Source organism: Stegodyphus dumicola, chromosome 7, assembly GCF_044657685.1.
Source record: "Stegodyphus dumicola isolate Sdum_Otavi_A_Nest chromosome 7, ASM4465768v1".
Classification (NCBI taxonomy): Eukaryota; Metazoa; Arthropoda; class Arachnida; order Araneae; family Eresidae; genus Stegodyphus; species Stegodyphus dumicola.
The window spans coordinates 164,517,095-164,531,988 of NC_140774.1; the positions used below are offsets into that span (position 1 = coordinate 164,517,095).

The window sequence follows — 14,894 nt, forward strand, 5'->3', positions numbered from 1 at the left end:
CGCGAAGAATTTGTGGTATTTGAAACTTATGTTGTTGAATGCGTTTGGAAATTTTTTATTCTTGAACCTATTATCGTTGTTGTGAACTTATTTGCTAATATTTTCGTTACTTAAAGGTACATTTAAGGTGACAAAGGGAATACGATAAATAGCAGCATGTCAATCTTAATAAGGCGAAGTGCTCCGTTCGTCCGTAATTTTGTATCGAAGTTCTGTGGATCTTTATGTCCGGAAAATAATATTGGTGTACGATATTACTGGAGACGCCGGAATGCATTTTCGGAGCTTTCGTCTGCTGTGCAAGCGCTTGAAGATAGCGTACGAGATATGGACCGAGAGATGAACCAACTTTTTAGCAATATCCAACGGGCTAGTCCCTTCAGAATTCCGCAGTTGTTTTCACCATTTGAGTGGGGTCGTGCAAGAGAAATTCCAGTAATATCTTCAGATGCTGATGGCAGAAGATATAAAGTGGAGATGGATATGCAAGGTATGGCACCAGAAGATATTAAGATAACCTTGAAGGATCAAGAGCTTACTGTAACTGCTCGAAGAAGTGAAAAACGAGATGATGGTTCACGGTATGAGCATGAGCACAGTTACCATTACACTTTGCCCAAGGAAGTGGATGTAGATACCATTAGGTCATCATTAACAGATGGTGTACTTACTATTGAAGCGCAGTTACCTGCACTGGAAGCAAAGGAAATTCCTGTGACTATAGAAAGTAGTTCAGGTTCCGAAAACAAGGCTGATGATGGTGTCTCCAAAAAGTAAGATTTCTTATGGAACATTTTTGTTTTAGTTTGTTAATAGGAACTATAAATTTGAATGCTAAATGTTGTATTCTTTTTCATCTGTGAAGTTCTACTCATTTCATTTGTCCTCTGAAACTTCAGCTTCAATAAATTTTTTTAAGTATTTGGGTGTCTTTTATTGCATATTAAATCTTTAAGAATGTAATACTTAGAATTTGCAGTTTGGGTACTGCTAATATCATTAAAGTTTGTTTCTTAATTTTTCTTTGTATGATATGGTGATATGACAAATACATTTTGTAACACAATAAAATTTTGCGTATTAAATGCATTAGGAATCAAACTAAAATATCAGTAGTATCTTCACTTTTAATACATATTTAGTGACATATTGAGTGATTTATTTCTCAATAGGTAACATGTTATTAATTTTGATTTGAGAATAATCTCAAATTATGTTAATTTTCAATATAATTATTTTAAAATTTAGATGTAATCAAGATATGCGAACTGTATCTAAATACATATAGTAAACATATTTTTCAGCCTAATATTTGAGAAGTTTTTTTTCTTTTGGCATTTGATATATTATAGCAACTTTCATGAAGGGAACTGACAAGCAGTCCATGGTTAAAAAAAAAAAAGCTAAGTAGAAAATGCATGAAAATAACAAAATTAAATATATTTCTTGTATGTAAATGTTGTCATTATAACACTTATTTTTAACATATACTTTACTTTTGGCCATACATCTGAGATTGCTGTTGATTTCGGAAGAGCTTTGGGCTGATCTTTAGGATATGGTAACTGGTAGTTTGGCGACATTTTGGAGGCGATAAAGGTTACTACCTGGGACTTTGGTAATAATGTGAGCAGTACTCAGTTCCGATTACGCATTATTTTGTGTGAGGGAAATGAGAGATCATGGGATATGTCGTGATATTAATGGACGAATTACGGTTCTTTAATCGGAAAAGGGGGGAATTTGGAAAAATATCTGTGGCTGTATATTATTTTGTATTAAGCTTCATTGTGTGTTGTGTGAAGTAGGGTTGAATAATTTTGGGATTGTATGCGCTGTCTAAAGTGAATTCTAGATTTTTAATGCGTTTGTGTGATAATTCAAAAGAATTGGTTGAATGGTGCATGAGTATAAGTTTAATTGCGGATAAGTATGAATGTCCAAAATGTGGGAATGAAATGAGATTGTGTGAAAGGAAGGATATTACTGATAAGTTTGAATGGCAGTGCAAGAAATCTGGTGAAAATAGACATTTTGTGAAACGGAGTGTAAGGAAGGGAAAAAATCGTTCAATAATTTTATTGAATCCATAATAAAAGTGTATCCACCATGTAAGAAGGATTCTGAAGAAGATTAGGTAAGTTAGTATTTTTAATTATTTGAGGATATTATTTTTATGCATTGTTCTAAATGTAAGGTGGAAGTAAAGTAATTTGGTATTATTGGGAAAATTGTTATTAGCAATCATTTAGTTTAAAGTAATTAGAATTGTAAGCTAATTTTTATTAATTTAATGTAAGTGCTTATTTATATTTTAAGTAGTGTTTTTGAATTTAATTATATTTTAATTAAATGATAGTTATTTTGTGAATTTTATGTTTGTAGGAATTTGGTATACGTTTTAGTTGAAGTAAACGTGCATGGAAATAATTTAAATATTTGACACTAAGTATTTGTAATGTTTGTGGTATGAATTCGTTGGTGACGTTTATAATAGATAATTTAGAGGTAAAAGTTTTTGGATATTTTATTTATTTTATTACGTGGAAATGTTCATATTTGGAAAGGGTATATACTTTTTCGTTATTAGGTAATTTCATATATGTTCCTTTTAACGGGTTTAAAGATTCAGAAAATTGTCATGCATTTTCGTGAAATTTTTCTAATTTATGAGAAAAAAGCAGTGTACATGGATATGGTGAAGAGTGTGCGCAATGCCATTTTTGTGCAATTCTGGGATGTTTTTTTAAATAAGTCGATGTGTACATGGTTTATGTGTATGTGTTATTTTGAAAAACGCGTAAGGAGTATGGTATTGTGCACTTTTCCCAATTTTGCAGTGAATATTTGTCATGATTAAGCAGTTTTGTTAGATAAAATTTCTAGCATAAGTGTAATTCGGCTAGTAGATTGTTGGAAGAAGTGTTCAGTAGATAAAAAGAAAAGAAACATGTCTTTACTTCGTGTAGACAAAATGGCGGCGGGAAAAAAAAAAATAGAGGGTTGCTGTAAGAGAGTTGGTCGCCAAAAAATCGCCAAGTTACCATAATCTAAAGATCAACTGAGCTTTGCTTTACTATACACTGGTTTTATGTGTATATTCTGCTAGTTATGACTAAAGGTAAAGCCAGGCTGTTTGTGATCGTTTCGATATGCCGTATTATGAAAAAAAAAAAAATGTTTTTTCCTATAAAAGAATGTTTTGATATTTTCTTTTTTCCAATTTTAAATTAAAAATTTATTATTACGCATATAAAAGAATGATCATCTCGCACATTTAGTTTCTCTTGATATATAGAGTGTCTTTTTTAAAATAGGTTGTTTGTGAAGATTTAACTGTATTTTAAATCAATGATCAGCTTTGCCAATAATTGTAGATGTGGCACTTTGCACAGAAAAGCACATTATTGTTAAATTAGAATGGAGTAATACATGGGTGTTAAATTTTGTTTTAAACTTTCCCAGACACATAAGCTCAAGTACTGAAGAAGTAATATTATCTACCATATCTACTAATTTTAATGTAGAACAGACATTTCAAAGACTTGAGAGAAGACATTCATGATTCAAAACCAGTTTACCCAAAAATACTGATAAAACTAACCTAGGAAGCAAGCTAAAATGTTACAAAGGATCTTAAAGTGTTGTGCCCAATGCAAGCTGACGAATTTGGCTGTCATAAGACATGTTGAATAAAGAAAAAGAAATGGGGGGGCGGAACTCTGAAGTCTTAAAACTATTATTACTAGTACTGAGACATGTTTAACATGAAACCTGAACATTGTATAAATTTTTTAGAGTTGTCAAAAACAGCATGGGGGAAGGAGCATGTGAGGACAATTATTGGAAAGGAATTATAATAAGAGCATAATATTGTCAGATAAGAAACTAATAAATCCATAATACTTCACTACACTCCTCGCAGAAAGGAAACATTTTGGGGGAGGGAACTATCTGCAAATTATATCGGTAAAAGTATATTTAAGGGTACTCCTTAGTGAAAATTGGTGCTACACAAAGCCAAAATAACAAGATGAAGAATTGCATTAACTCACTATCCGTGTACACATCGACCTATTTTCACTTTTAAAAACAAAATCTCAGAATTGCACAAAACTTGGCATTGTGCACTCCCTTGACTTTATCCATGTGCACATTGACCTATTTTCACTTAAAAAAACATCAGAGAACTGCACAAACTAGGCGTTGCACACTCCCTTGACTTTGTCCATGTACACATCGAATTATATTCACTTAAAGTCAAGGGAGCAACCAACAAAAAATACATAATCTGAATAAACTATTTTAAATCAATGTAATAACATAAAAAAAGGAAATTCATCTTTGCACTAGACAAAGGAAGTATCCACTTACTTTATTTACGAATTAACACCATCCAAAAACTTCCTAAAATTATCTGAACTAGAATCTGTATACTGACATAGCCACATAGTTCACCAAATAGGAGTAAAAAATATCTTCCGTAGTGCCCTATCATCCGACCATAGGCACATTCCTACAAACAGGACACTTAATAATGTCTACTAAGTAAACCTCATTTACACACCAGTGAAGTAATACTTTTTTTCCCTTTCTTTCCAAATTGTACAGAAACTTCAAATTAATCTTAGCACATTCAGCCATTTTACCCTCTAAAGCAGAAAACAAGCAAGGTACTTCGTATCCAACACACATGACAGGCCTTTACAAATTCACCGTAATCATGCAACTGACATCATAATAGGGTTTCCATAATATTCAACTACTCAAGCTACCATAAATAAACTGCCACTAGGCAATAAATGAAACAACTTTGCAATAATACAAGGGGTACTCTTCTACTCTAACCACTATACCTTATAGTCTAACATTTCAAAAAAAAAAAAAAAAATTATTACTAAAAATTAAAAATGAAAATAAATAAGAATTATAAAAATATTTCATATTTCTTCTCTGGATAAAAATATCTAACTAATGAGATTTTTACAGCTAAATTTTAATTGTAAGAGTGCTGGTTTGTACTTTTTAAAGATAAAATGGTATAAATAGCAAAATGTAAAAATTTAAAAAAGTGTTACTAAATGAAATTTTATGTAATATTTTTAGAAGACTGAAGTTTATGTACTATGTATTACAAAATTTCATTACACCTCTTAATGATAGTTGCAAAAATCCAAAAATATTCTACTGAGCATCTCTTACAGAAAAACTATTAAGTTCACATAACTCGGCAATCTGAATTATTATATCCAATAACAAATTGCATTTCTTGAAAATGTACTCTTACAGAACCAGTCTGAGAAGTAGATTTCTGTGTGTAATACTTTTATTCAAAATATTGGTGTAAATACCATTTAGTCAGAAGGAAGTTAAAGGGTCTCTGAAGGATGTAAGCAATAATAGACTTTTACGTGCCATATAAATCAATCAGCATAAGCAATATGGTACTCAGCTGTTATTGGGACCAGATTCAGAAATGAATGCATGTAAGCATGTGTGTCAAGATGTACGTGTTCATGTATGCATGTATATATGTATGTTAAATTTAAATAAATTAAAATTTAATTTTTAACAAATACATATAAAAGTAAAAAAGCAAATTTAAATCCTGAAAAAAGGAAAAAAGCCAAAATAATTTTTAAAACAATGTGCAAACATATAAAAGATTTAATACTCAAACTAATCTACAATATCATTTAAATTCAGAAGCATAAGCAAATCAAATGCAAAATCAATTCATGAAAATAAATTTACTAATTTAATAAATTAAAATTAAACATTTTTTTAAAAAAATGCATATGTGAATGACCGTTGAGTAGGCAGGAGACAGACTTATCAAGGGGAAGTTGCCTCCAAACCTAACTCTCCAATTATTCAATTCGTGTTTCGTCATTCATGCAGGCAAGGGTAAAGGTCAAAACCAAAAGTAATTCCAATATAGTGGTTCCCTTAGAAATTAACATTTAAGAATTAAAGTTCAAAAAAGGAAAATACTAATGAAGTCTTTTGAGAAACAAGCAAGTAAATTCAAGAATTAAACTTTTTTTAAAAAAAAATTAAATTTTAAAAAAAATTAATTTTTGATAAAAAAATAATCTAGAAACCAATGTATTTTAGAAACCCTTGTCTACAGAAACCTCCCCTACACGAATATGCATATCAATAAAAAGAACTAGACATAATCCATATAAACTAATAAAAGAAACAAAAAGAACTAATTCACGATTTTTAAAAAAACAAATATATATTTAAAAATATAATTTCATATTTAGAAAATACTTAGATACTACATAAAAAAATTTTAAAAAATACTTAAAGCAAGTAAATAGTAAGTTTTAATTCTAACTTACCTACTATATGAGTGTTGGGGTCTGAAAAAGTGTTGTAAAAGAGAAGTAAGTGTGTTTTTCAAATTATATAGATGGCGCTTATGTAGGTAAAGTTGAGTGTCAAGCTGCAATCTTTTTTATAGTAAATTATTTTTTTTAAATTTAATTTTTAACAAATAAATGTGTACATACATTTTTTAATCCGGTCCCAATAATAGAAGAGTACCACAGATTTGTTAATGATGTCACATTGAGCAGAACTTTTAAATAATCTTGATAAAAGTGATAAGTGATATGTACCGTATATGCTCACATATTTTGTCCTTAGGTTTCTGAAAGTTTTCATGCATTCTGAAATTAAATTATATGAATATTTTAAACATTTCAGCCCCAGGCCAGTGGCATAGCTAGGGTGGGACATCTGCCCTTGACCACAGCATCCAGGAGGTGTCAAATTAATGTTATGATATTTTTAATGAAATGATTTCCATTCTTGGCACACAGAAAAGGACACAAAATCTTCAGTTATCCCTGGCCACTGATAACCTTAGCTATGAAAATTTTTTAAATGTTCACATAATCTCCTTATTCCCCAGCGAGTTTAGAGAAAGAGCTAAAGTTTTCAAATGGATTCATCTACATAATGATTGTTTTTATCTTACTAATAAAGACAAATCCTCAGAAGGGTCACAGCGAACCTTTTCCTTCTAATGGTTGAATTTTACGAACTGCCTAATTCACAAACTAACCATTTAACTAGTTAATCAGACATGAACTGATATTCAGTCTATGATTTTACTGAATCAGCATAACATACATACAACCACATTCTGTAATTAATTATGGATGATTTTGAGGCCTACCAGAGATAATGATAAGAATTGTTACAGAGTTATGATAAGAGATAAAGAATTGTTATTGAGAAATAGAAATGAAGATATCTTGTTTGGTACTGTAATGTTAACATTACTATGTATTCTTATTGGAATTTATTTTAAAGAAATATGTTGATATAAGCCAGTTTTTTTCAAGTCTTCTATGAAGGTATCCTTAACCAGATCATCCTAATGTGCTTTGCCATAACCAAAGAAACCAGAAATGTAGAGTGATATCACAAATAACTATACAAATTAATTAAAAAATATTGCTTGCTTTGTATTCAGTTTCCTTCTCAAGGGAAAAATATCATAAATGAGATTGACTGGGTATCTAATGGAAGTAGATATTTAACTCTGACAAAGCACACAACTGCTTAAGGAGGAATGTCTTTGAAAGGCCTACAAATTATATTGAGAACTTAAAGAAGCTGTTTTGCATATATGTTTATATGATGGGAAAACCTTAAAAGCTATGCTCAATGACTGAGGAATAAATGTGAGGTTGACTGTCTGCATGAAATGATCATTATTTTAAGTTCTGAAAAATGGAGAATTAAGTGTTTTTGTATGTAGATTCATAAATGCAAAAGTACATTTGTTCTCAAAAGTGATAAAATACCTTACTTACTGACATAAGAATTTGTATAAAATGTTAGCAAAAATAATTTTTATATAAATATTTATACCTAGTAACTATTAACAAGATGTCAACTAATATGTCTGTAAATTTTGATGAAATAACAATAGTTATTGACAATAGGCCTCAAGATTTAGGGTGTATAGAAATATTTTCTGAAAATTAATAAAATGAAAATTTCCTCTCTTTTTATACAAGACATGCCAATGAATAAAATTTTTTCCACTCCGATTCTAGCATTTGATTAAAATATCTGCAATTAAATTGTATATTTTTTTTTATAAACACAGCTAATTTTAGAAAAGAAAACACAACGGAAATTGAAGTTTAATTTTTAGTACAAGAGAAAGGAAATTTTGAAAATATATTATGGTTAATAATAAAGTGAGCTTTTTTAATTGAATAATTATCTTAATAAATTCTGCAATGGTAAACTCAGCTACTACTAGAAATAAAAACTCATATACTATAACAAAAGTATTTCAGTATCACTAAAACTCAATACACAAAATGTAAATATTTATTGAAAAATTAATAATTGGTAGTAAAGTACAAGAAATACAGAGTATCTGGGGAAAAAGTGACAAAAAAAAAAAAAAAAAAAAGGGACAGTTATATTTAACATTAATGTGTGTTTTGCATTGTGGTTTATATAAATCAAAAGAATTAAAATTTTCTAGTACATCTCTAGGTAAGCAATATGCTATATTTTCATTCCACATATTTGAAAGCATCACTGGTGTATGCAGTCTTTAATTGCCTTTGCAATTCAGGCATGCAAATCTAAAAATTTGCCACAGAATTTAATACACCCTCTCCTTAACAAAATTCCACAGAAAGAAATATATAGGGACTATCAGCTTCATACCAGTCTTCCAAGCAAACAAAACTTTTGAATTTTCTTTCCAGCTATGTAAATCATGATGCAGTAAACACATTGATTTTGCAATATGTGCCATTCTTTTTCATTACTTCTTTCGCAAACATACTTCATTGTAAAAAAAAAAAAAAAAAAACTGAAATGTTTCAGATTTTAAATTACGTCCAAAGGGGCATTTTTTTAACATTTTGAGTGTTACCTTTATTTATTAAATATCATGTTCTTTGCACTTAAACCATAAAATTCAGTTCAAGAGCAATATCGCAAAATAATGTTAAATTAAGCATATCTTTAGAATTTCCGATATACACAGTCTCGCGAGCTGGAGATAAAAGTATTTTTTTTCTATATAACATTGCCATTTCTCGCTTTTAAAGCATTGAGTTTGTAAATCAAAAATTCGTTAAAGTTTTACAAAATATAAAATCTATAATAAAACAAATTCCAAATTTGGGATTTCAGATGCCCATATTCGCAGTAGGATTTCGTCATTCAAAATTCGATGGCTCTATGTACCATTGTTTTATCACAATGCGAGAAATAGACAATCATTTATGCAGATTTTTCATTATTTAATTTCTTCAAATATAATGCAGGACTCTAACATTTTGTGGCAACAGTTTGAAAAGTGAACCGACGTTTATGAGTCTGACGCAAAATCGCAAAACGAAAACAATAGTCCTTCACGGACAAAGCCCCTTTGGACTAAAAAGGCATAGAAATAATATGTTAGCAAAAATTAATCAAAGTAATTGTTAAAAATTAAAAGTATTTTAAACTTAACAAAGTTCAAAACAATGACATAGCTAAGCAATATTTAGATTTCTCAAAGTGAATGAGAATTTAATACTCATTCAAATATTTTATATATTAAATTCAGTTACAATGTTTTAATTTTTACTAATAAGATCCTAATGATTAACTGATCACAGAGATAATAATGTTCTATGCAAGTTCTTTCAGAACCTAAATCAGTTTTGAATTTAAAATTAAAATGAAAAAATAATGCTGTCTCAAACTTTTTTTGTTTTACCAGTTTTTAAATTTCTGTTATTTTTTTATAAAGAAAATATTTTAGACTTTGGGTATGAAATGCATTAAATACACTTGTTATATATAGTATTTTATATTATTTAATAATTTTTATATTATTTAATAATTTATGACTTAAATGTTTATTTCTTCTATGAAAATAATTTATAAGACAGTAAATTTATTGCAAAATATATTGCATTTTCATATATACAGTCAAACTTCACTATACCGTCACAATCAAACCCAGCTTATAATGAACAAATATTCAGTACTGTCTAATTTAGACTTGATTTTATTTTATATGACTATTGCAAACTTCCAGATGTATAAAAATCAGATATAATGAATTTTATAGCTATCTTGACATGAAAGGTTTTTGTATTTTTCAAACTTTCTCCTAGAATTTCTGAAATTTTCAACTGAAAAATTACTAATTCTTAAATTCATGCTGTTTAGGCTTTAAAGTAATAATAAAATAATACAAAATAATAATAAAAACACCTTTAGGTCACTTTTTTATCTTCACCCCAGCTTCCTCAGTGTTCTAAATAAGAAGCTGCATCAGGTAGGTGTAGCACTGAATTCTTGGAAAAACCAGGATATCCAATTAAAATATCTTAGGAGATCCTATTGTGTCATGCATTGAGCTAAATCCATTGAAACAAAAATCCTGAATCAGTACTTTCCTTCATCAAAGTTCTTTGATTCAGCTATCAGACAACACCCAATTGAAGTCTGATGCTTATTTGTATTCCTAAATGTATATTTTAGATGGAAATATATAATTGGAAGGAAGGGTCTAAATCATGACTTTTATGCTAGATAATTTTCCATGGAAAATTATTAACATATAATGAAACTGAAAAACAATATAAAACAAAATTTACAATTGTAAATAATAATAGTAATAAACTTTTTATCTCTTTTAAAATCAAAAGTTAACTACATTATTAACATCTTTTGAGAGATGTAATGGTGCCAATAAATCTTTTTGTGTGATTCATTTCATTCATCAATCAATTTTTACACTATTTTGTGAGGTGATCTATTTTTTTTCTTATCAGATTGGATATAGCAAATCAAAATTTTGGTCCTTTGAAATTCATTCTAGCAGGGTTCAACTGCACTAATAACGACATCAATGCATCTTCTCATTCCTCTCCTTTTATTATTCATAAGATTGGGAAAACAAATATTAGAGATAAATATTAGTTTCACTTTTTTCAGAACTGCCAACCCTCTCTGTAAAACTATGAGAATGCTGAATTTTCATCATAGTTTTTCGTGTCTTAGTAAATCTTCAAATCTCGTGGTTTTAATTGTCTGAGTTTAGATAACCTCTTTGAAATGTAAAGAGAAGAACTGTCAATAGCAAAATGTCAACAGAAATGCTGTGAAGAAAATTTTGATGATAAATATTTAAAAAAGCTACCACATCTATGTTGTCACTTCTTAAAATTAAAATCAGAAAGTTCCAATTTATTCCAAGTGATTTTTGCACTAATTGTTTTGAATATTTTTTATTAACTCTGAACTATTTTAACATATTATAATTAATATGTAATTTGCAAAGATTTTTCTTTACATCTGTAAACAGTTTATTAGTAATTCCGATCATGCACTTATACAAGCAATATTTTTACTATGTTTAAAGTATTTTGTTAAATAAAATATTTTCTTTCCAAGTTTTCGTCAATATGAAAGTATAAAGTATATTAAATTCAAACAAAGCCCAAAACCATAGATTAATGAATTAATTGATTTTATGTATAATTATGAATTAATTATAGTATTAATTTATTTTAATTTCACCAGGTTTATAATAAATCACATAACTACTACTTTAACATGCTGTATTATACATATGGTTAAACCTCACTTGTAAATTTAGTCCTTTGGAAGTTACACTGCAGCATGGTATGAAATTCTGATTTTTTTTATGCATATAAAGTCAGCAGGTATTTTTTAAAAGTTATTATGTATTTAGATTTTGAGATTTATTTATACTTATATTTCAGACATTATACATAATCTGTGTATTATAAAACAAGTTTTCTATACATAATCTGTGTATTATAAAACAAGTTTTCTATGTCTTGCACATAATGATCCAAGCACTGACAAATTTCTACCATGTTATGTACAAGAATTTACATTCTTTTTTTCTATTACTTACTAAAACATTGATTTATTATTGTGGAAGTTTAGAATACTTATAGTCCATGGTTTAATATAAAATCTTTTCTTCAAAAAATTTTTTTGGATAAAAATGTTTTAATAAGTATTTTATTATATATGCTTTATTCACATAGTAAAAAGCATTACAATAATGGCATGAATATGTTTTAATATAACTTAAATTTCACTGCATGATACACACTAAACATTTTGCTTTATTAAATGAAATTTCAAGTGAAATTGTAACAATTCATGTTCTTAATTAAAGTATAAAAAATCTTACTGTTCAAAATCACTAAATTGATATGCATTCCAGGGTGAACACTTATGATTAAGAATTTTTCTTTTATGTACAATTTTCTTCAATACATAATAAAAATTTTAAATTAAAGATCATACAATGTGACTAATTTTTAAGAATTTGTTTGTTCAAATAATTAACATGTTATTTGTGATATCTATATCTACTTTACCCAAAACATATGTAAAAATTCTAACCCATTTTTTCTGTAATATATAATCTGTTTTCTTGAAAATGCTCAAGTAAAGCTGAGCATAAAATAATATACAAAATTCTGAGATAATGCACAAAAGTATGATATAGCATATAAAAAAATTAAATATAACTACAATAATATAATACTCAGTAGTGAAATTTTTTAATGAGACTAAAAATAACTAATATGAATATATATAACAACATAATACTGAATATAAAAAGTGAATGCAACAAAACAATAAAAGTATTACATTATATGGTTATAATGCAACATTGCTTATGGGTCAGTTTTGAGTCGTTTTGTGGGAGAATCATTGGAAGTCTCTTTTTTCAGCCATGATGTTAAGGATGTATGTTTGTAGGGCTCGATTTTTTTTTCTGTGCCTCTAAATAATAATAATAATAATAATAATAAAATAAATAATACAAAAAAATTCTCAATTTGTAATTAGTAGTAATTACATAATTTAACAAGTTAATGCATGTGAAAAAGGCTACAATATTTTGATTTTATGACAAATATTTACTGGGAAGAATAAAAGTAATTAAATGTACATTCCCAAATATGAATATTTTGGGGAGAAAGAAAATAGTCAGTAGTGAACTTTTTTGATGAGACTAAAATAACTAATATGAATATATATAACAACATAATCCAAAATTGGAAAATAGGACTATTTTTATGATCCTATGCCTTGACTGCATATATTTAATTCATAAACAACACAATGAATTTAAAAATAACTCCTATTGAAAAGTGCACATATTTAGATAAAAAGTTAAGAATTTCAATGTGAAGTCAAGAGTTACACCTGATAAATAATGCAGTTTAAGCAACAACTCTTTTATTAAAGTCAATGTAGAACAAATTTAATAAAATTTTAAATTATTGATAATTAGAGAAATTAAAATAATTAAACTTACAAGATAATGAAGAAGTGAAGTAAATTAGGAATTAAAGGAAATCTGTCTGTCAAACAACAACTAAGAGTTAAAGCAAATACATATAATACAAGAGTTAAAAGCATTCAAAATCAGTAAAAAATTCAGTTAAGTTAAAAAAAAATGAACAACTGAAAAGTCAGAGAGACAATGCCAACTCATCAGGGAGAATTAGCTTATCTCACCTTCCCCTCAGTTGTTCAGACATTGTGTTTTGTCTTTACCATTCATATGTAATCCTAAAAAGTTTTTTTTATAATTTTTAATATTACAAATTCTTCCATTAAATTCATATGCATGTTAACAATTCCTCTATACAATGTTTCATCTCCAATTCTAATTCAGTTAAATTTATTAAATGCAAAAACTGCGAGAAATAAGTCTTTCAAGAATTACATCAAATATTCATGCAAATTAAAATCAGAGAGAAATACATATTAATATCAAAATATATTTACTTCCATGGCTTTATACATTCAACTGAATTATTTCTAGAATTATTCACTACAGTTGACACTGGATGCATCTGCAAGTTTTCAACTGGTTTTAACAATGTAAGTGCCTAATAAGAATAAATACACAATTAAATTAAAACCAAAAACTTACTCAAACAAGGAATATATTTCAAAATAATTTGCATATATAATTTGTACACTGTAAACTTTAAAATAACATTTTAACAATTAGTTTAGATATTTAGAAGGTATCTTAGACACACTACATGTGTAAATTAAAAGCACAAAGCATTGCAGAAACTTTTGTATAACATACATTAAATAACTTATATAGCAAATAGTAACTTTAAAATATAAATTGTAGCATAATTTCTATTTTATTGATTAACTGCTTATAATAATAGCTAGAAAACTAATAAATAATTGTGAAGTAACTTCTGACAGATTTACATTGTAATTTATAGCATATAAATATGTCAATTATAGCGTATGAGCTTTTCCTGACTCCTTAGATAGAGACAGGTTCAAGAACATCATAAGTAGCAGGGAATGCATCAGTCATTGATCATAGGTGTGGGGTATAGTCATTATCATGATCATGCACAAGCATTAGGTCTGTTTTATTTTAACCAAGAATATCTTAAGGGATGGCATATGATGGTTTAACACCACTCTTTCCCTTCTGATAACCTCTTAAGAGGAACTACATTTTGACAAATATTACGTGCCCTTATTCAGCATGGATAATCACAAATATCTTATCTAGAATTCAAAACCTGACCCCTTAGTAAAGGCAGACTTCACTGAAGCATCATATAAGTTGAGCAGCAATTTACATTCTAAATAAGAATTTGGTGAACATTTTCAAAATTTATTCAAATATGCAAATTTTATAGCTAATCAAAATTATGATCAGTTACTTGGAAGAGAGATTCTGAACAAGATTATGCCCACTCTAATTACAGAATAAGGAACAAGTAAGATAAGAACCCAAATTCAGTCAATATTTATTAAAATTTTCCTAAATTTTACCATTTTGTTAATATACTCATAATTAATAT

General features: G+C 28.0%; 1 protein-coding gene across 5 annotated transcripts in view; it reads right to left on the minus strand.

Annotated features, from left to right (window-relative positions):
- Positions 1 to 14,894, minus strand: part of LOC118187091 (abasic site processing protein HMCES) — a 56,389-nt gene that overhangs the window by 12,471 nt on the left and 29,024 nt on the right. For 4 of the 5 annotated variants that reach the window (XM_085821040.1, XM_085821039.1, XM_085821038.1 and 1 more), the window contains 2 exons: positions 13,837 to 13,940; positions 12,575 to 12,822 (listed from right to left, as the gene is read on the minus strand). In XM_085821040.1, the coding sequence (XP_085677166.1) occupies positions 12,714 to 12,822; positions 13,837 to 13,940 (213 nt within the window). In that variant the 3' untranslated portion in view covers positions 12,575 to 12,713. Of the gene's footprint in view, positions 1 to 12,574; positions 12,823 to 13,836; positions 13,941 to 14,894 lie in introns of those variants that run through there. The other variant, XR_015042240.1, reaches the window with a different exon arrangement.